The sequence below is a fragment of the Larus michahellis genome, chromosome 9 (assembly GCF_964199755.1).
Source record: "Larus michahellis chromosome 9, bLarMic1.1, whole genome shotgun sequence".
NCBI lineage: Eukaryota > Metazoa > Chordata > Aves > Charadriiformes > Laridae > Larus > Larus michahellis.
The window spans coordinates 29,695,665-29,718,473 of NC_133904.1; the positions used below are offsets into that span (position 1 = coordinate 29,695,665).

At 49.1% G+C, this 22,809-nt stretch overlaps 1 protein-coding gene across 3 annotated transcripts in view; it reads right to left on the reverse strand.

Moving 5' to 3' along the window:
* The window catches only part of GPC3 (glypican 3), a 172,656-nt gene that overhangs the window by 77,197 nt on the left and 72,650 nt on the right, over positions 1-22,809 (reverse strand). For all 3 annotated transcript variants that reach the window (XR_012589033.1, XM_074600861.1, XM_074600862.1), the window contains exon 3: positions 17,154-17,848. Coding sequence is in view for 2 of the 3 variants with exons in the window: in XM_074600861.1 (XP_074456962.1) it covers positions 17,154-17,848 (695 nt within the window). In the remaining variant the exon portion in view is untranslated. The remainder of the gene's footprint in view (positions 1-17,153; positions 17,849-22,809) is intronic.

Below are 22,809 nucleotides of genomic sequence, written 5' to 3' on the forward strand. Positions count from 1 at the left end.
CCAGGTGCAATAAAAATGCTAATGTATGTTAATGTGTAGTCTGTGGTTAATGTTTTGTCTTGTTAATTTCCCCAGGGCTTTTATTACTGATTTAAATCTGCCACGCCACCCCCAGGGATCGCATCGCCTTCCACAAACTGCGTGCCACGCTCTCCAACGAATGCTGATTAACCCAAGCGAAGAAACACTTAGCTAGGGCAAACACTCTTATATGCTTGTTATCATTATATACATTTTGTCAGGAAGAGGGGAAAGAGACAATTCCCTGCTCCCTCCCTCTTCTCGCAGCGGAAAATATGATTATGGGCATAAAAATGAATTTACAAGCCTTTATTTTAGGAAGAGCATCATTATTAACTAAGTAATGGATTGTTCCTCTGGTTCCAGGCGCTCGAGCAGAAGGAACAAACCGAGTGCGATAACACAGATGTCTTCTACACACATTTCACTGAAATTCCTCATTAATGGAGTACTAAATGTTATTAATCAGCTCCAGAGCATTACGATTGCCATTATTCAGCCATCACCTTGCGAGGATTACATAAGAGACAGCACCCTCACTCGCTCGCGCGGAGCAGCGGGAACCGCGGGAAGTGACCTACTCTCCCTGCCGAGGAGAAGCGCCTTTAATAATGCATTACCTCTAAATAATGCAATGCTATAATGTGTAAAATGCACACAAACACTAATGCTTAGAATAACAGAGCGCCTGCCACACCAGTGCCCGCGGTGACGCCCAACACATGCTGCAAACACGCGCTACAAATGCTCAGGGACCCCGGCAGCTACCAGACCAGGTTACGCTGAAGGCCATCACCACCTGGTTTTGAACACCAGGTCTTCAAACTCCAGGAGACTAAGGAGGCATTTTTAGAAGGAAATGTAACTTCATTTTTATATCCCATCTTTCATGTAGAGCATCACAAGACACTTTGCAGCATCACTTCGGCTGAGAGAGTTGGGGGGGTTCAGCCTGGAGAAGAGAAGGCTCCGGGGAGACCTTATAGAGGCCTTCCAGTCCCTGAAGGGGGCCTACAGGAAGGATGGGGAGGGGCTGTTGGCAAGGGCACGTAGCGATAGGACGAGGGGCAATGGTTTTAAACTAGAGCAGGGTGGGTTTAGATGAGACATTAGGAAGAAGTTCTTTCCAATGAGGGTGGTGAGACACTGGAAGAGGTTGACCAGAGAGGTGGTGGAGGCCCCATCCCTGGAGACATTCAAGGCCAGGCTGGATGAGGCTCTGAGCAACCTGATCTAGTTGAAGATGTCCCTGCTCACTGCAGGGGGGTTGGACTAGATGGCCTTTAGAGGTCCCTTCCAACCCAACACATTCTATGATCATTGCCCTGATGGGACATTGTACCAGCTGAGGAGTCTTGTGTAAAACAACCAACTGTGAAATAACCTGCTGTGGTTTTATTAACATAAAATCCCTTCACTTATTCTGCAGAAAATAAGCTTGGGAAAATAAGGTGGCGTGGACAGGCTGCTCCCAAACTGGGAGGACTAGATGACCTTTAGAGGTCCCTTCCAACCCAACACATTCTATGATTCTATGATCGCAGCAGAAACATGGGGCCTAGGGAAGACCAATGGGTGGCCCCTCCCTGGTCTCATTTCTTGTCTGCAAAGACAGCTCTGACCACTGGTTGAGAGAAGAATAAGGGAAGGCTCAAGACTTGATGGAAGAGGAGACAACAGCACGGCTACCCCCAGGGAACCCAGATGCTGCCCAAGGCCCTCACCATGTCCTGGTACAACCTGAGGACTGACTGGGAAGATGTAGGTTCCTCAGGGCAAGGAGCAGGATGTGTCCCTGTGCAGCCACATGTATTGGTGTGACAGAGGGGACACAAGACCACACGGTTACATGCCGCTCCACCCCACAGCCCGCGGAAGAGCGCAGGCACAGCAGCTCAGAAGAGCAGAGGGGAGAGCAAGAGGTTCAATCCTTGGTGCTAATTGCTGAAGCTGGATGATCCCCATCTGCACTTCTGCTGCTGTGTCAGGATTCAAATAGCTTCAACGAGTTGGAGACCACCCCTGCAGTTTCACCCCTGCTCCCGTTAGGGCATGCCACACCGTCCCCAGGAGGACCAGTGCCGCAGCATCCAAGGCACCTCCACGCCGTGTCCCACCACATCCCGACCCCTGCGCTGACCCAGCTCCTCCCAGCGCAGGATGCCCTTTCCCTCAAAGGAACCGTGACCTCAGCTTGAGTCAAGCCCTTTCAAACCTACATAAAATAATGCAAACAAGATGTTTTTTTCTTTCTGGCGTCCCCAGCATGCAGGGTTTAATCCACCGGAGAAAGCTGCTTTGTGTTTAAGCAAAAGGCTGTTTATTGTTATTTATAGGTAGAGAGGAAGTCGGACTAAATGATCACAGTTGTGCCTTCTGCCTCTATAATCCATGACATATAATTAAAGCCCAGCTCTTCAAGTCAACGTTTCCCTCCAGTGTTTTGTTAATTCCATATTTAACACAAAATTTGGTATTTCGGTTCTTGTGGTCGGCCCTCGGTAGCAAACGGCAGGGCGGGCGGCCGGTGCCCCAGCCAGGGCTGGGACCCAGTACAGCCAGCAACTGGGAGAGGCGAGGGAAAAAACATTTCCTTCCTTTTCAGCACACGCTTGTATCGTTTTCCCAAGCGGAGACATTTCCTGGAACAGGGCCCCGCAGCATACTAATGCACCCACTATGGTTTTAAGTTAGATCTACACAATAGGATGTTTCTTAGAGAACCAAACCACGGCTTTAGTCTTGGAAAGAGAAGACAGCCTTGTCTGAAAGGTGACAACGGACCCAAAGGGAAGATGTGGGAGCAAAATCCAGAAAAGAGCAGGAGCGTGCTAGGCTTGGGAACAAAACACGACAGCACCTGAAAGCCAGCTGCTGGTGACGCCGCGAGCCCCCGCCGTGGCGCCTGGCCGATGCGGGGGCACGGCTGATCCTCACCCCACGCTGCCGTCCTCTCATTCCCTGAGGAGCCTGAAAGGGTTCCAAACCCAACCGGCTGAGTTCAAAATCAGCGCTGAAGACAACTCACTCCCGAGAAAATGCGGACCCCAAGGTAGCAAAGCCCATTCCTGCTAAGGATGCTCAATACATTGCAATTACTCCACTGTGCTTTGCGCATACTATAAAATATATATTACATACTATATATAGTGTGTGTATATATATATGTATAGAGTGTGTATACATATTATATACTGTATATATAATGTATATATATTATATTCTAAATGTATAGTGTATATATATACATCTAGGTATATACACTATTGTATATATAATGTATATATATTATATTCTATATATACATTTATAATGTGTATATATTATATTATATATATTGTGTATATGTACCTATATATGTACATATACATGTATATATACACTATACATATACAGTGTGTATATATGTACACTTTATGTATGTATATAGTGTCTATATATTATATACTCTAGTGTCTATATATTATATACAGTGTCTATATATTATATACTCTCTATATAGTGTCTATATATACACTATATACTATAAAATATATTATATGCTCTAATACCTTCACAATTGCTACCGCAGGCCCCTAGAGGACCCTCCTGGTGCAAGGAATTCCATCTACTCCATCCCCACAGACTGGGAAGCAAAGGAAGGAATTGGCTTGAGAGGTTACCAGTTTCCCCCGAGAACTTACACCAAGAAAAAAGAAAAAAAGAAGAAGAAGAAAAAAATAAATTACTTTCTGCACCTCTGCCTGTCGCAGAGTGCCAATAAGTGAACAATAACCCCTTTGAGAGCACCGATTTCCGCACAGGCTTCGAGCGTGGGCTCTCTTGGAGGGGCGGGCGGGGGGAAGGCTGGGGGTGCCCCGTCCCGTGGCAGCGGGGGGAGCGCAGCCGGGGCAGCCCCAGGCTGGGGCACGGGGAAACAGCCGGGGCAAAGCCCGGCAGGACGACAATAACTCCAGGCGAGCGCCGCGCGCTTGTTATTTTCCTTCCCAGAGTTAATTGGTTTCCTTCGCAGATTTCGGTGGGTTTTAATATCGCACCGCGTTTGTGCCTACGGCGCTACAGAAAGGAACAATCCGAAAGAAATAAATTCCTAGCAGCTTAATTTAGAGAGGAAAAACAGATACCTGCCATCAGCCTGGAACATAAGCCAGCAAGCCGGAGACAGGGCCCGTCACAGGTTATTTAACAGCAGCCGTGTCAGCTGGGTTGCAAATGTGGTCAATACCTACCAGTCCAACTTCCCCCCAACAGCCCCGAGCACAGATTCAATTCTTCTTTGAGAAATACATCGTTAAATAATTAAAAAGTTACTGCATGACTTCCTCCTTTTTTTCTTTTCTTTTTTTTAACCAGACCAATTCAGTTTGGGAAGTATAAAGCCATTATAATGTGTCAGCTAACAATTAGCTACTGTACACTGTTTATTCTTGAAGATAATCTTTTAGTAGAAGGGCAATATTCTTAGAAACGCAGCATTAACTTGTCCCTCAATGACTTTAATACGGCTCTTTTCAAATTACTGCTCATAAAATCGCCGGGAAGAAAAATCTACTGATGATATCCCATCTCCTTAATTAGTTCTCTCTCTCTCTCAATCAGCGATCCAATAGCAAGTGTAATATTTATATAAAATCGAGCACATAAGGCTTACCGCAAACTCTGCTTTAACTGCTGATACCAAAACAAGCAGGTAAACCGCAGTGCCTGGTTTGCAACCTGCGCAGACCACGCGCACTGGTATACGCAGCTTTTCAGATTTACACATTGATAAACCCAAAGGTTTTTACGCCACTAATAGTATTTTTCACTATAAAACGCCCTCGTCCCTTCCTGTGCTTGAGCAGAAAACCCTCCCAACCCCAAAGGGTTCGGTTCCATCCTTCCTCCCCACTCACCCGTCCCTTACGAAGGATCATAATCCCACTTATTTTCACCTCCCCATAGGAATAACGCCCCCAGCATCCACCTTGTGCTCCCTCCACCCACCTCACTCTTTCCAAACACCGCTTTCCACTAAAACAACCATGCTGGAGGCACCAAAGCTCACCAAATCATTTCAACCGTTTTTAAGTTGCTTAGTATCTCCAGCAGAATAATTAACAACCATTTGTTTTCCAGCTCAGCAAGCCCGGGGCGAGCTCCCGGGGCGTTATCCGGCCTCTGGAAGGGGTGCACCAGGCCCTCCCCACGACGATGCCGCGGACCTCCCCAAGCAAAGCCTAAAATAAAAGCTATTATTAAGTTATTAACGGAAAATGGTAAAAATATCTCCGCACAGCAGAGCTTAGCTGCTGGTAGAATTAATCCATTCAAGGCCAACAAAGGGCTCAGGAAGGCCCTGTGTTCTTTTTTTCCCCACTGTTTTTTTTTCCCCTCATTTGTTGATTTTTCTTAATTTTGAAGCTACCAGATCCATATTATTATTTTTTTTTCCCCTGACAGTCAGTTCTAGCCTAATCCAATTAAAGGTCAGCGCCAAGATAACTTACCCAAAACACAGCAGACAAGGTAAAAAGACTCCCATTAGATTTTTGCCCACGATAAAGGAATTACATTCTTCCCAAAGACAAATTCAGGCTTATTGAAAATGTAAATCATTATTTTCCATAAAGATATAAATAACTGCAGGGCTTTTTCGAGACTTTTGTTGTAAGACATCTTGTTTTAACATGTCCTGCGGTTAGTACAATTGAATTACGGAATGTCTCACAGCGCTGGATTAGCTTCCGCTTGATTGAGGATATCTTTAAAATGGAAATCAAGGTGCACTTTTAACCTCGTTACAATGCTATATTATACGTCTGATTAATATATTAAAGTGACTCATTCAACAATAGGCTGTTTGCAGACAGAAATGAAATGAATTCCACTTTATCACACCACCTTTAGCAACGTCGTCGAACCGAGGGCTAGAATTTGATTATGAGAAGAGGATTCCACTAAATTGCTACGCAACAATTCCTCAACGAGGAGGGGTGGGAGCATTAGATGGAGGAAAAAAAAGGAAAGACTAAATAATTTCAATGCATTTTTGTGCATCACCTTTACTTTCTCCTCACCTTACATGTTGTAAGCTGGGCATTGCCACGACTCACTGCAAAGAAAAATCTCCCAACAATAATCTTCAGGTGGAAAGCACTACTGAAGCGCTTTCTGGCTTCTAAGCAGCGAGAACCGCACGGAGCAAGCCTCAGAGACGTCCTGGACATTTTTCAGCATCTGCCATGCAAACCCTTTGGGACCCGTCTGCCCTGAGCCACCGGTGCCATTTTGCCGGTCAGATCCATCCCAGCGCCACCCCGTGTGGTTCCCACTGTTTTTTTCATTCCTGTTTTTTTTTGGGCTGTCCCTCGGGGAGGAGAGAGAGGAAGGATGACTTGAACACCAGCACCACCAGCTGAGGTGCGTACAGAAATTCCTGCTCTCCGGTGCTCCAGAGAGCGGAGTTTATTCGTACAGTGATGCAGATCAATATGTGCAATTGGAGAGTTAATAAGCTTTAGAAAGACATAACGCGGAGCACATCGGTCACCCCCAAGTTATCCTCGCGAACCACCAGGCTTCGCTCGCCCTTGCCAGGTCAGCGCCCGGGAGCATCATCTCCACCGCCGCTGCTGGCACGGAAGAGAATTTTAGGTGCGAAAATTGATTAGGTTAGAAAGATACACCTGCATGAAAAATTGTTAAATTCCCCAACTGCTGGCTTGCTTTTTCTTTTTCTTTTTTTTTTTTCTTTTTAAACAGAAATATCTCTGCCGAAGTAGCTGTAGGCTATCGGCACAGCTTTCTGCAGCCAGCCCGCTCGCGCTCAAATGAGGCTTTGAAAGAATAACGCAGTTAGCGGCAAACTTCGCCCTCCCAGAGCAGGCTCCGTGCCCTCGGGGGTTTATTAGTGGGGGAACACAACAGGTAGGGATGGAAAAAGCCACCGGTTCATTTTGCAGTAACCCGAAGAGGCCGAGAGGACAGCTCGCTCGGGAGCTCTGCCGGCAACCAGGGTGCGTTGCTGCAGCCAACGGCTGAAAAATCCACCTCAATTTTTTTGTTGTAATTTTTTTTACCCCCCCCCCAGCTAAATATATTCATAGATGGCATCTTTCATGCCCAGCACCTTAAAGATGTAAAAATGATATAATTCGCCACACATGGACAGAGAATTCCAAATAAAGCTGAAAGCCCTCATTGCAACCCAGCCCCTCATCCTCGCCAGCGCGAAACAAAACGCCGCCACTCCGCCCGGGCGGCTCTGGGCACAATTTCTGCTTTGCAGAGGGTCGCTTTTAAGTTTCTGGTTTGTTATTGGCTCGTTCATCAGCATCGCTAATGGGGGAGTTAGTCCCAGTTTTAAGGCAGCGACGCTCACGGGGGTTACTGTCACTGGAAGTAAACTCGGTGCAGTGAAGATGAAGGACGGCTGGCGAATGACCCCAGACGGAGGGCTTGCTGCAAACGGCAGGCACGGATAATGAGGCCAAAAGAGGGTTTAGCGTAAAAAAAGCAGAAAAATATCGGTGAGCACGAGTCTGGTGTCGCAAAGCCGCGGGTCTCAGCGAGGATAAAAATCTTGGGGAAAGGAAATGGGCCAGAATACATTTTGCTAATAAGGCATCTATGTTAATAGAGGTTGCGGGAGGCTGCAGCAATCTGCGCGGCAAGCGAGGGAGCCGTCTCTGCCAGGCTGATACTCGGGGAGTTTTATCTCTTTGATAAAACAGTTTTATCTCTTTGATAAAACAGAGACGTGCAGCCAGTTTTGAGAGAGAATCCCAGAGGCAGCTCCCTGATTTCCCAGTAAGCGTAGAGGGCAACGGCTTGTCTGGAGGGACGGTCTGGCCCAACTAAATAAGAAGGAAGGCAGTTCATGCCACGGACAGGACTCCGTGGGCTGGGCTGAAGCCAGGGGAGTCAGCCCAGACCTAAAAACCCTCCCTGGTTCTGCCAGGCACTAGCTTGTAGCATCCTTCAGGTGAACTAAATGTGGATCCCAGTAAGGGCCCTGAGCAGGAGCCTGGTTTAACTCTGCGGGAGGTTCAGCTGTAAGGCTCCAGGTTCACCCCAGCCATAGGGCCATGCCCCAGCGCTCCCTGTTGGGTTCGAAGGGGCAGCTCCCCCCGGCCAGTGCCTCTCCCACGGCTCCCGAGGCAGCAGAAGCCACAAGAGCCAGAGGGAACGCTGTGATCTTTGGTTCAGCCTGAAACTTAAATTTTTTTCTTCTTAAATCCAATCTACTTCAAGACCTCACGTTATGTCCTTGACCATTACAATTTAATACGAAATGAGACGGTTTGAAATTTCAAAGCCCAGACCCCAGGGACCAGACACCCCCCGTCCATCCCCTCCTGCAGTGCGCACAGTCTGCTCTGGATGACGTGATCGCCAGCTCTTTCCTCTCCTACATCCCAAAGCATCCCAGGTCCGGCTGCTAAATACAGCCCTGATAGGAGCCAGGAAAAAAGAAGAGAGATGAGAAAAAAAAAAAAAGAAGAGAGATGAGAAAAAAAAAAAAAGAAGAGAGATGAGAAAAAAAAAAAAGAAGAGAGATGAGGAAAAAAAAAAAGAAGAGAGATGAGGAAAAAAAAAAGAAGATGCAGTGAAGAAAGCTGCACAATATCGCAAAGTTGTGTCCCATCATTTCCAACTGTTAAGACCGCATCCTGCACCGCTGCCTCTGCTAGCTCTTTGTACTAATGCCAGGGCATCTCAGAACCAAATGTCTTTTTAAACGCTTGGGAGCCAGTTGCACAACAACAAATCAGCTCCTCCACTAAAACAAGGAAGGGGCCAAAGCACGGTACGTGCAAAACAGGTAACACATACCAGTAATTAATTTTTCCGCTTGTTCCGACTTCAGCTCGGAAAAGATGCAAGACATCCCACCGCATGCAACCTGCTTGCGCTGGAGCCAGCACATGATCTGAAGTGAGATCAAGCCAGGCTCAGTGGGCGCCGTATGATATTCCCGCCCCTAAAATGCAGCAGCCTTAAAAAGCTCTTTTTAAGCCGCGGAGTAGTGGGGATGAAGTTGCCGCCAGCTGAGTGATCTGCCTCTGACTGAAGTCAAGGAAAAGATTCGCGCAAGCTTCGGTGCAAAGTTGGGTTTGGCATCAAACACGCTGTCAAAGGATGCTCCCTGTGCTGCCGTGTGTGTGCACGGGGAGGAGGAGGCACCCTTAGCAGCTACCTTCTACTTTTAATTAAAAAAAAAAAAAAAAAAAGCATCACTGCAAATTCCACTGAAATGGCACAACATGCCAGAGGCTAGAACACATCAAGTGAAAAGGACAGAGGGAGAGCAAAAAAAGGAGAGGACAATGTAAAAGTTTACATAGAGAAGCAAAAGCAAACGCTATTTTAAATTAACCCCATGTTGATCTTCCACGCCACCTCCTCTGGCTTTGCACGGGCGGGTTTGAGCATCGCTGGCCTCAACCACTGCTTCCACCCGGCAGCTCTGCGCAGCCCCCCGCGCTCCTCAGCACAGCCCCACGCTCTTGCCCAACTTTGTCTGGACCCGATTTGCTGACAATTTGACCCAGCGCCTCCCCGCGCCATTAGGGCAAGCAGGAGGGGAGACCAGGATGCCACTTTGCCCATGCTGGAGCCCAGCAGAAAAAGGGCAAGGCTGATCAAAGCCCATGAAAGCATGCTACCTGTGTCCTCTAGAGGCAAAGCTCTCGTTAGCAGTGAATTAATTAAGTGTGACACCAATGGCCTCCTTCCCCAGGCCAGATAGGTAAAAATTTCACTATAGGCTGAGAATAACCTCTGAGCCTCACTCCCTTGGAGAGGCAAATGACGGTCAAGGGCATCCATGCCAAAGCCCCTTCCAAAAGTGAGATGCAGACCCTTAATTTGCTGCTGTGTATTTGAACCCAAAACCAAAGATTTCAGACCAGCAGCAGCGTGCCAAAGTCACTGGATCAAAACTGTTGATACCGGGTTGCAAAACTGCAGGCATGAATAATTTTTGCCCTTATTCTTGCAGCGCCAGCCAAGCCGCCAGCAACACGGGGATTTCTAGATCAAAATCAATGCCTCACAGTTCAGCGCCTTGCCATATGCTCCCCAACTATCAGAAAGTCTTTAATACCTGAAACCTCTTCAGACAAGTAATCGTAATACTCCCAAGGTATTTTCATGGGAATGGGAAGGTTGCTGATACCGTCCTTGGTGATCAGGTTTATTTTCATCCTGCAGCGGGAACTGACGCTTGCTTTAACACGCTTTATCAGGCACGTTGCACTGCCTGTCACAAAACGCTTAACAAAAAGCACACGATAAACACACCTTGGGATAGCTACGAGTGGGTCTGAGCTCGCTGAAAACCAAAACCTCACCCTTATTTCCAGCTTTAAGTGAAAAATGGAGCTAGCTACCAGCTAGCATTAGAGACCGGCCTGAGGATTAAACTTTGCCGATAAAGAAACTGAGAATACGGAGGCTGTACATCCAGACGAGTATCCCAGGAGTGACGCCAACAGAAAGCAACCCGCATTAAAAAGTACAAAGAAACCGATCTCGGCATCTCAAAGGGAATGACTTCTCGAAAAGCGCTGTAATTTCAAAGCTTGCCTCACAAGTCTCTTGCCAGCTCCAGCCCAGAAAGAAATCCATTAGCAGATAGGAAAACTCACCGGAGCTCCCTGCCGCTGCAACCCACCGAGCAAAGCGGCTTCTGCAGCGCGTCGGCAGGTGAGCCAGCCCCAAAAGCAGCTCCCGCAAATGCACTGAGCCACTGCGCACGGCAAGAGGTGACATTTTCATCCCTGGGTGCCAAAAGTCCCTCTGCTTACATATTCTTGATTTTCATCCCTCTGCATCTGCTGGCACTGCAAATTTTTACACCGATTTGCAAAAGAGCACCGCTGCGCGCTGCGGTGCTACAAGCAAGCAAAGGAGCTTATCTTTTCAGCGTGCCCACGGACTCCCTACCAGGGTTCCCAAAAAAAAACCAACTCAAGCGCAAACGAGGGTCCAGTTTGCCCGACTCCATTCCTCCCCGGGCTCTGCCAGCAGCGTCCCCATGGCCAGCGTGCGAGCTGGGGTGACAGCCCCGCACTCTGCCCGCGCTGGCTGGTGTCAGCGCTCCCATGTTGGGCTAAAACCAAACCCAGCCTGCAGCACAGCTGTCGAACCTCGGTCACCCAGACCTCAGCAGCCTTTTAGAGGTGTTCACAGGGAAGTAAACCATCAGGGCTCGGTTCACAGCGCAAGCACGCCGATAACTGCGCCCTCTTCCCGCGTGGCGCTGGTACCTCTCCTCTGACCTGCTCAGAGCACAGATGGGTTGCGATGGATTGAACTAAGGTCTGGCTACCTTCATTTTGCAACTTAACGGGATTTTCTAGAAATACAGTCATCAGTTCTGACTGAATTAAATCGCTTTGCTGAGCTCCCTGCTCTTTCCTTCCTAGGCAATGCTCTGCAGATAGAGATGCACATCTCTGCCAAGGCCAATGGTGTGAGGTTCAACAAGGCCAAGTGCCGGGTCCTGCACTTGGGTCACAACAACCCCATGAACGCTACAGGCTTGGGGCAGAGCGGCTGGAGAGCTGCCCAGGGGAAAAGGACCTAGGGGTGTTGGTCAACAGCCAGCTGAATATGAGCCAGCAGTGTGCCCAGGTGGCCAAGAAGGCCAACAGCATCCTGGCCTGTATCAGGAACAGCGTGGCCAGCAGGACTGGGGCAGTGACAGTCCCCCTGTACTCAGCACTGGGCAGGCCCCACCTCGAGGGCTGTGTCCAGTTTTGGGCCCCTCACCACAAGAGAGACACTGAGGTGCTGGAGTGTGTCCAGAGAAGGGCAACAGAGCTGGTGAGGGGTCTGGAGCACAAGTCTTGTGAGGAGCGGCTGAGGGAGCTGGGGGTGTTCAGCCTGGAGAAAAGGGGGCTGAGGGGAGACCTTCTCGCTCTCTGCAACTCCCTGAAAGGAGGGGGCAGCCAGGGGGGGTCAGGCTCTTCTCCCAAGGAACAAGCAACAGGACAAGAGGAAATGGCCCCACATTGCGCTAGAGGAGTTTAGGATGGATATTAGGAAACATTTCTTCACTGAAAGGGTTGTCAAGCATTGGAACAGGCTGCTGAGGGAAGTGGTTGAGTCACCATCCCTGGAGGGATTTAAAAGTCATGTAGACGTGGTGCTGAGGGACGTGGGTTAGTGGTAACTTGGCAGTGTTAGGTTGATGGTTGGACTTGGTCTTAAAGGTCTCTTCCAACCAAAATCATTCTATGATTCTGTGTCTGCAAGGGGAGCAGCAGGGGCTGGCAGATCTCTCAGCCCATGTCTTTGCGTTTCTCGCTGGAGACGCAGATGCCCACGCTGGGCACACCTGCCTGACAAGCCTGGACTAACTGAAGTTTCCTGATATGTTTTGTGTTGGTGGTTGCTGGTCTTTTTCATAACTTTTTCTGTGAGACTTGTAAGACTGATCTTGTGTTCCTTTGCAGCCTGCTCTCATTCCCAGATTCGGTCACGTTACAGACACATCAGCTCCACAGCGTCTTCCGCGTCCGAGCCTAATTACGCTAACACGTAGGGGTCCTGCCAAGCAGAGAGTCCCGCTGTGCGAGGCGGGGATCGGCAACGGCAGCTCCACATCCAGACAGAGAGGCACCATGCGACAGCTGAAGGGCAGGAGAAGTCCTGCCACCCCCATCGGGAGCGCTGTGAGGGGACGTGTGCCCTGCTGGGCGTGCGGGACCAAGCAGCGAACACAGCCAAAATCCACATCCCTTTCTCTGACCACCCACACCTGCAGTGCATCCCCCTCCTCACATGCAATACACGGCGACGGCCTCGCCCCAAGCCGCCTTCTTGGTTCGTGTCTCACTACGCTACGAGTTGCCTGTTGTTTCCCGCTCTGTTGGGATGGGTTCAAACCCCTGATGAGTTACGGGGAAGGGGGGAAAGCATTAAGAGAAAAACATTTACATAGATAAATTAAGATCTGTGTCAAATCAACAGGCTTCACCTCAACCCTGCAACCTTTCAAAATAACTTTGCAGTGCTGGCTTAAGGTAGAGAACCCCAGAGAAGATCAACTATTAGCTATGTAAGACAACCAGACCTGTCGTCTCTCTTGTATTTCCAACAGCAGAGAAAGCATTAGCTTCAAGAGGTGTTGGGGCTGAACATTCATTGGAGTTTACTTGTACTGCCTCTCTCCAATTGTCTTTGTTTGTAGCAGAGAGCACAAACAGACTAAAAAATCACTCTTCCCTACATTCGCGATTAAATTATCTACGAGGAGCAGACGTACTAGGCACATTTTCAACCAGGGAAAAAGTAGCAAACAGGAAAATTGATAGTATATAGATATAGCCCTAGAGAGAACGTTTTTTCCCCAGTCCCTCCTGAGACTCAGCCTCCTTGACAAAGTATTTTAATAGCATGTTTTAAGGGTGAAGTTTTTAAACAGACAAATCGTGGAAATAATCAAGCCCTAACGCTACCATCACTGACAAATTAACTGTTGAAGCAAGGCTTGGGATGGAAACTTCTTACTGCTGTAATATTACAGAATTCACTCTTCTGCACTGCTGTCTACACACCAGGAACACCACCAGCGCATAGGCTAACATTTAAATGCACGCCTGGAGGCACAGAGTTTCCAAAAGCAAATTAACAAGAGTATGACTCCTACTCTTGGGGACTGCAGAGCTCCTCAGAAACCTTCCCGGAGGCTCTGCAACACCTCTGGAGCTCAGGTTCGCGTGCCCTTTTGTAGCCAGGTCTGCTGCAAGCTATAAAAAGGGTCCGGGTCCCCGTGCAAACCCTGCACCCAGCCTAGGGGTGGGTGGCAAGGGGCACAGAGGAGCAGCCGCATGGAGGAAGGATGCTCAGTCAGGTAACACACCCCAGGACCTGAATAACTGCCGCAGAAGTGCCACCAATGCCGCGGAAAACCAAAGAAGCCCAAAGGACAGGCAAGGGCAGTAGTGTTGTTATTCAGGCTATAATCACTACGGACATGGAAGATAAGTTTTCCATAATTCCAGGGGATTTTAACGACAATTAAATAACCTGTCATTATCTTTAATAACATCCAGGTGAATTGAACTTTGCCTACAGAAGCAGTGGTGGCCAAGGTCAGTAATAAGAAGCCAGCGTGAGAGCAAAGTCCCACGTTTTCAAAGACAACTCCTGCAGCATTTTATACTTTGATATAACAACAGTGTCTAAAAACAATCATATTTACAGGATAACAGTAAATACAACTGCTTGCTTCCGGGTGTATTCTTTGAAACTCAATATGTGCTGATAAGTTTAACAGAGAAACTTTCATTCCAGCACAGCTGGGAAAAAAAAGTATTCTATCACTTAGGGGCAGAGATATTTACCCCAGCTCCGAGACGCAGAGCGGCTATCAGAGTCAGGCCATCTGCAATGCTGTAGTTAAGACTGTCAGCACTTCCATTACTGCCCTATTCCTCTAAAAAAAAAAAAAGATGCTCTGGGCTGAGGTTTGACATAAGAGCCTGAGCTGAGCAACAGCAATGTTTTAAAAATAAACTAAAAACCCAGTGGCCATTCTCTTTCAGTGACAATTGCCAGACAATTGGCTTGCTTGGCCTGAATTTTTTTTCCTCTGCGTTCCTATAACTCAAAAATGTCTTTAGAGCAAATAAAAGAATCACTCAAGTGTTAAGTAATCAAGAGGAGTTATGTTTAAATAAGTACCTAACTATATATGGCACTAATGAATTCAAACAGCTCTATCAAGTATGAAAGCACTGAATGGTTTTGCAACGCTCAGTGATTTTTTTTTTATTTTAAAGGAAGTCAATTTATGTTCTGGTTTGGCAGCCGATGGGCAGATTATGGCTCTACTGCCATGGCTTGCATTGACTTTAGTGGCACTGCATCTACTCATCCTCCCACACGAACGCGTTCTCTGTAGACAGATCAAGGTCTCAAAATTCCATATGATAACTGACAGCCATGTTCCTTCACTGTATACATGGTTGTCTTCAAGAAAAAGTGCATTTTTACTGTTGTGCCAATAAAAGAAGGGTACAGGAGGAGAAACGCTTAACCTTTCAGGACCATACAGCAATGCACATGTTGTGTGTGCTTGCAAAACCTGGCACAGCCTGCAAGGGCAACGTGTCGGTTCTGCCTTGGCACCTACGAGCACAGCAGGTTTGCTGGTCCAAAACATGAAGGATGCTTTCGCTCACAGCTGAATATGCCAACTGATCTTTTGAGGTCAAATAGGCTCTACTACACGTAGAAGTAAGTTTTGTTTCTTACTGCCTTGGAAATGCCAACTGCCGACTTAGAGTTCAGCTGGGTTTTCCCTCTTGTATACATCACTATCACCTGTAACGCGAATTCTCCATCTCATCTGACCTCAAGCTAACCCTACAGTTACATCTCTGTGCCTTTGTTGTTCTAGAGACGGTTGACAGGTTCTGACCGATTGGAGAAGAGCCTGCCCTGGCTCCACGGCAGCAGAAGTCATGCCCAGCAGAGCTGCTGCCCTTGGACCCCGTCACCTGGAACCTCCCTGCAGTCCTAGGGACACGAGAGACGCTTGGCAGCCTGCTGTAAAACACCAAAACCCAGCCCTCGGCCTCCTCCTGGTCACAGAATCCTAGAATGTGTTGGGTTGGAAGGGACCTCTAAAGGCCATCTAGTCCAACCGCCCTGCAGGGAGCAGGGACATCTTCAACTAGATCAGGTTGCTCAGAGCCTCATCCAGCCTGGCCTTGAATGTCTCCAGGGATGGGGCCTCCACCACGTCTCTGGGCAACCTGGGCCAGTGTCTCACCACTCTCATTGTAAAAAATTTCTTCCTTATATCTAGTCTACATCTTCCCTGTTTTAGTTTAAAGCCTTTACCCCTTGTACTATAACAACAGGCCCCAGTAAAAAGTTCGTCCCCAGCTCAACGCAACACAAGTAACCCAACTAACTGGAGATTTGGTCCCTAAATCCCTTCTAAGCAATGAAGAGAGCCTGCACCACGTGTGCCAAAATGCCCAGGGGGTGTGAAACCGCCCGGGTGCCACCACATTATTTCACAGCCTGCATATGTGTGGTGGCATGTTTCAGGCAATCATAGCACAAAGACGGCACGTGCAACAGCACAGAAGAGTGTTGCTGGCCGAATGCCACATCGCTCCAAACCCATAAGCCGATACATTTCCACAGTCCCCCAAAAAAGATAAGAGTGACTTACAGTGCAAGTACTACAGTGACCTACATAAACACAGCTCTTTTGTAAACAGGAGTCAAGAATGACGGGAACAAGCAGCCAACAGGGAAACGGTGGCAGATTTTAATCTCCCTTGGCTTTAAGCAAACTAGAACAACATTCCCGCGCCTCTGCCCCACATCCCCAACTCGACCCTACCTGCACGGAGCAGCTCAATTGCATCTCAAGAAAAACCTCCTCTGCCAAACAAGTGTTATATTTCCACAGTCCATTTGCCCTTGGCGTTCAAACAGAGCAGCAGGATTTTCTGACCAAGAAAGCCTCAGTTTCTCGGGAGGCTCAGAAACTCACACAATAGGTTTTTTAAAGCGGCAGCTCTCTCCTAACAAATAAGGAATAACCTCATCCCTGGGATTAAATGCAGCCCAGAACTGGAACGAGTTACCAAAAGAGGGAAAATTACATCTCCTTTAGCACCTCAGGAATTAGCGGATGCCACAGTACGTGCCTCCACTTGGTATCTATTTGGAGGTACGCTGCAGTGATGTTAAAGGAGGCAGGGGACACCTGGAGAGCAGGACCAGCCTCTTGGAACTGCCCAAGGTGAGTTCAGCGCCCAGGGAGTACTGAAGATGCTGGGACACCTCAGCTCCTGATCTCACCCCCCGCCCCAGTACAATGCTGATGCCAGGATGACTCCACACCCTTCACCTCTGACCAACCTGAAAAAGGCAAAGCCCTTAACTGAAGGCTATCACCTTCACCTCACAAACACCAGTTTCAAACGCTACCAAAAGTTTTTTAAAAACCAGAAAAGTGGGGGGAGGGAAGGAGAGAGGAGCTGGCAATTGGAGGCATTTGGGGTTTGCTGGCTGGAGGAAAGAGGTCGGTTGGTTTCAACATGTAGAGCTCATGGGACGCAACTGAGCCCTGCCGCGGCAGCGAGCCAGGGGAACTGCAGGAAACGACTCACGGTTGTGGAGAGCTTTCCTTCATTCTTCTGCACGTAGACGATCGCATCCCGCACCAAGGAGAAGAGGTTCAGGAGGACGTGCTCCATGTCATAGATGCCATGCATGCCTTTGGTCAGCCCCTCCAGAGACCCGATGTACTCTCGCCAGTGCTTATCGATCTCTACGACGCCCGCCAAGCACCCTTGCATCACCAGGCCGCAGTAGCCGGCGCAGGGCTTGGCGAGGAGGAGCCCCTGGCAGTGCGAGCAGTACCACATCTTCAGCAGCGCTCGTCCGCAGTCCTTGCTGAATTTTAGGTGGTCAGTAGTGTTTATCACCTCGATCCCCAGGTTGAGCGCCTGCAGAAAGACTCGGGTGGCCTGCAGCGACTTGGACACCTGCGTCATCATCATCTTCGGGTAGTTACCAAAGACTTTGAGGTCTCTCCTGGCTGCCCGCAGGCATTCAGTCATTTCCACGGAGGGATCAGGGAAGCCGGGATTAATCAAGTGAGAGTAAACCAAAGGGAATAAACTGTCAAAAAATTCATTGATCATGTCATTAACCCTGATGTCAGAGCCCAATATGTACAGCGAGACATCTGTGAAAAGTTCTCCAACAAACTTAAGAGCTCTGGGCCCCATGCTCTGGTAGTGGGTCCTAAACATGCTGTTGGTGAAGTTTCTCGCATGCCGTACTACAATTTCAAAGGCTTCTGCAAAACAGAACGAAAAAAATATGAAGTTATTACGAGAGGATGAGCTCGGAAACAGGGAGGATAACATTATACCGCATTACCGCTGCCAAGGCTGGTCCCATCCTGCCCGCTTTGGGTCAAACGCCTGCTGGCAGCCGTGCCCAACGCCACGCTTACCAGCATCAGCAATTTTCAGTGGAAATGCACACATTCTTTAAACACAAGCTGCATTTCAAAACGGCAAAAAAAACCCCTTACGATCCAGTTAACATTTCAGCTTTTAAAGAAAATATTGATTCAAGAAAAGGGCTAGTCTGCAATTTCTTTCTCTCCCCCTTTCGCGTTGATTTGAAATTAACAGGAATTCTTCCTCCAGGCTTAATTTAAGACAGAGACAAATGTTTGACAAACTGTACAGTGTTTAAAATCAGGAAATAGTAATTGCTGACATCCCATTACGAAAAGGAAAATATTTATAGGACCTTAGTCACAGAGGATATGTGGACTCAACCCCCAGCACCCGCCCTGCGCTAAGCGTCCTCAAAGCCATCTAAAAAGCCCCTGCAGTGCTGCAGCTTTCCCAAATGCACCACATCAGCTACAGATCCAACCTTTCATCTGCCCTGGACATCAGCTGCTGACGACACCAAGCTGTGTGTCATGGGCGACTCGCTGGAGGGAAGGGATGCCATCCAGAGGGACCCTGACAGGCTTGAGAGGTGGGCCTGCGCGAACCTCATGAAGTTCAACCAGGCCAAGTGCAAGGTCCTGCACCTGGGTCATGGCAATCCCAGGCACAAATTACAGGTTGGGCGGAGAATGGCTTGAGAGCAGCCCTGAGGAGAAGGGCTTGGGGGTGCTGGTGGACGAGAAGCTCAACATGAGCAGGCAATGTGCGCTTGCAGCCCAGAAAGCCAACCGCATCCTGGGCTGCATCAAAAGAAGCATGGCCAGCAGGGTGAGGGAGGTGATTCTGCCCCTCTGCTCTGCTCTGGTGAGACCCCACCTGGAGTACTGTGTCCAGCTCTGGAGCCCTCAGCACAAGAAGGACATGGACCTGTTGGAGCGGGGCCAGAGGAGGCCACGAAGATGATCCGAAGGCCGGAGCCCCTCTGCTGTGAGGACAGGCTGAGAGAGTTGGGGGGGTTCAGCCCGGAGAAGAGAAGGCTCTGGGGAGACCTTCGAGCCCCTTCCAGTCCCTAAAGGGGGCCTACAGGAAGGATGGGGAGGGACTCTGGATCAGGGTAATGACAGGACACGGGGTAACGGCTTCAAACTGAAGGAGGGTAGATTTAGATTGGATATCAGGAAGAAATTCTTCCCTGTGAGGGTGGTGAGACACTGGAACAGATTGCCCAGGGACGTTATTGATGCCCCATCCCTGGAGGTGTTCAAGGCCAGGCTGGACGGGGCTTGGAGCAACCTGGTCTGGTGGGAGGTGTCCCTGCCCAGGGCAGGGGGCTGGACTGAGATGATCTTGAAGGTCCCTTCCAACCCAAACCATTCTGTGATTCTGTGTGTGATTCTGCTCTGTGGTTCAAAGCGATGCTGAGAGCCAGCGACGCTGTGTCCATCCGTGGGTACCCAGCCAGGACCACTCTCACACACACCAGGTTGTGCCAAACAGCCCCGTGAAGCTCAAGTTTTACACGGAGACCATCAACTTGCTAGGAAAAGCCAGGCTGCATTTTCCCCTCTCCACCTTCAAAGACTTGAGGACCCACATCTTCTCCACGTGGCAAGCAGGAGAGCCTCCAGCAGCAGTCGCTGCGCGGTTATGCCCTTAATTACAGCCCTCCTCACCAGGAGGCTTCCAAAATACCCATACCCAGGTATGTAAAGACAACATACCTACACACACCCCGGTTTGCAAGTTAAAGCAATAGAAAGGAAAGCCACCGGTGCAAATTAAACTCTTTTTCTTCAGCCAACTCTCTCTGCCAGCCTGTGTCCCACCCTCCAGGGTACTATTCATAAAATGCTAAAGATAACGACCAGCCTCTCAGTTCACAGGTCACCAACACCCCACGATGTAACCGCTCTCAACCGTGTCACTCTGGAAACACACATCCTGGCTCAATTTGCATGAAAATTATTCGTATTCAATAATTAAAGGGAGCATTTAATTTTTAAAACCCTAAGTGTTATTTTTCCCTTTTGTTAAGCCTGGGCTGCAGCCGAGCGTGGCCTGATGCCTCTCCACGGGGGTTCGGTATCAACGCTACCACGAGCAACGTCAGGCCTTGCTGCTCGCCCTGCATAACCTCTCACGTTACTCAAGAGCTTTTGGGACCATTGCATCTCCAGGACTTCCGACTCTTTCTTCCCAGCTGCACCCTGTCCCGGCACGCCTGGTGGGGCCGGGACCTGCTGCTGCTGCCTCCCCCCACACCAGCATGCAGAAAGCTATGGTGTAAACTGCGACCAAAGCAGAGATTACCAATATACTTTTGACAACAGTGTCTCCATCGCATCGGGTGCCTGCACACCTCCCAGGGTGTGCCGCTGAAGCGCTTTGTCCGCAGCTCCCAACGCGTGCGCCAAGACTGGCCCAGCAAGCCCAGAGCAACCACCCGCCTTCCCAGAGGACAGCAATCCTTCCCAACGCCACCGACCACAGGATGCCATGGTGCAAGGACACGGCCCCCCTCTCTCCACGCCTCCCTCGCCACGACAGCTGGCATCCCGCTCCTCAGGCCCGTACAGGACACTGCAACACTCCACGCACAGCGGCACATCCGACACAGAGCCGGGTAAACACGCCGGCTGGGGAAGGAAAGCAAGTTGTGGTTGCAATGTTATTAAAAGTTTTAAAAAAAAAAAATAAAGTCTCTTTAAATAGGGCACATGGATTACGAAACTTTTTTTTCCTTCTTTCTCCTCAAGAGCACCAGAACAGCTTTTGCCTCAAAGGGCACAAAGAACTTTTTGGGCCAGTGTTTTTTATTTTTTTTAAAAGCGCTGCAGACGGTGCCGGGATTTTCATGCTGTGCCTCCCCATTCGCCTTTAACCTCTTCTCTGTTAGTTCCCTTAGAAAAAGTCATCCCTCTTCCCTTGCCTCGCTCCTCTGTGCTTTGCAAGTTATCGTCAGAGCCAAGAGACTCTTCGCTGATTAGAAAAATATTCCAAGCTCCTATGCAAACCTCCTACGGCGAGAAATGCTTCAGAAAGGAATGGAGAACAGTGGCGTATCAGAAGAGCATGCACACACAGTCCCACTGCTTTAAAGGTCATGACATGCACATAATTTTTATCATAATAACTGGCTAAGAGTGTCTGTTTTATATGCCTTGGAGCCTTTGCATATATCCGTTAGAGAGAGCAACGGGGACTATAAAAGCATATGGAGCCTCCTGCTGCCCCATTAATAAATGCAAGAAATAATAAAACTTTGTAACAAACAACAACAAAAAAAAAAAAGTCTTGCACATCCAAAAAATCTCTCCCACCCAACTCCCCAAGCAGTTGCTTATTCTGAAATATTTCTCGCCAAGGGCTGGCTGCGAGAATATTAAAGCCCCAGCTGCCCGCAGAAGCAGCGACCCACGGCCAGACGCCCAGCACTTCAAAGAGGAGGGAACGTTGTGGGTCAGCCCCCCAGGAGTGAGCCTCGCCGGGAAACCCAGGGGACGCCGCCTTACAGAAGCAGCACGGGCGTCTGATCCCCCCATAAAAACCCCACAGCCTGGATTTGCCGCTGGTAAAATCTGCCCTGCTCATAACACGGCATTACTGAAACTCCTATTGCTGGAGGACAACTGAATCTTCTTTCTTCTATTTTATTTTTCCATCTTGAGGGTATTTTCAAAACCCGCAGTTTAAGGCAGCTGGTTCGCAGGTCTGGCTGAAGCCGAGTAAATACCTTAACAGCACTGATGAAGCGTAGCATCAGACTTATACCCAACTTCCAGCAGGCAAAGGTACCGCACATCTTTCTGTCTCCATCACCGTAGCTATGCACACACAGCAGAACTCCATCGCGCCACATGGTTATACCTCTGCTTTATAAAATATTTTCTTATGTGATTAGCAGGGGGAAAAAAAAAAAAAAACCAACCAAACACTAAGAAAACCACTTTTGCATGCACTAAGATTTCAAGGGCCCTGATCCATGAGTCTGGCCTGGGCAGATGACAGCCTGAGCTGCTGTGGGCCACCATGCCAGAGAGCCAGTCCTGCCTGGGCAGCTCTTGAGCACATTTCATCCAAAGGCAAATAAAGGTGCAGAACACATAGAATCATAGAATGGTTGGGGTTGGAAGGGACCTGAAAGCCCACCCAGTGCCACCCCCTGCCCTGGGCAGGGACACCTCCCACCAGACCAGGTTGCTCCAAACCCCGTCCAGCCTGGCCTTGAACCCCTCCAGGGATGGGGCAGCCACAGCTTCTCTGGGCAACCTGGGCCAGGGGCTCACCACCCTCACAGCAAAGAATTTCTTCCTCACATCTCATCTAAATCTCCCCTCTTCCAGTTGAAAACTGTCCCCCCTCGTCCTATGGCTCCCCTCCCTGATCCAGAGTCCCTCCCCAGCTTTCCTGTAGGCCCCCTTCAGGGACTGGAAGGGGCTCGAAGGTCTCCCCGGAGCCTTCTCTTCTCCAGGCTGAACCCCCCCAGCTCTCTCAGCCTGTCCTCACAGCAGAGGGGCTCCAGCCAAGTTGTACTCCATAGTCATTTCAGTCAGCACAGGGACAAAACCTTGGGAGCAATTTAACCACGCACAGGACCACGGTGCCATACCCCAGGATGGATGGGAAGAACCACACCATGCCCGGGTGAAACAAAGGGACCGTATGCAGGATGAGAGCCGGAGCACCGTCACCAGCAAAGCACCGCTACCGTACATCTATTGACAGCCTCCGTCAAGCACAGTTTATCAGGGCTCTCCAGGACGCGTGAAATAACTGTTGTCTGGAGTAGAGTTTCAGCTATCAGGCACCAGTTGAAAAGCGTAGGCTATTACTTATTTTTCTGGCAGGA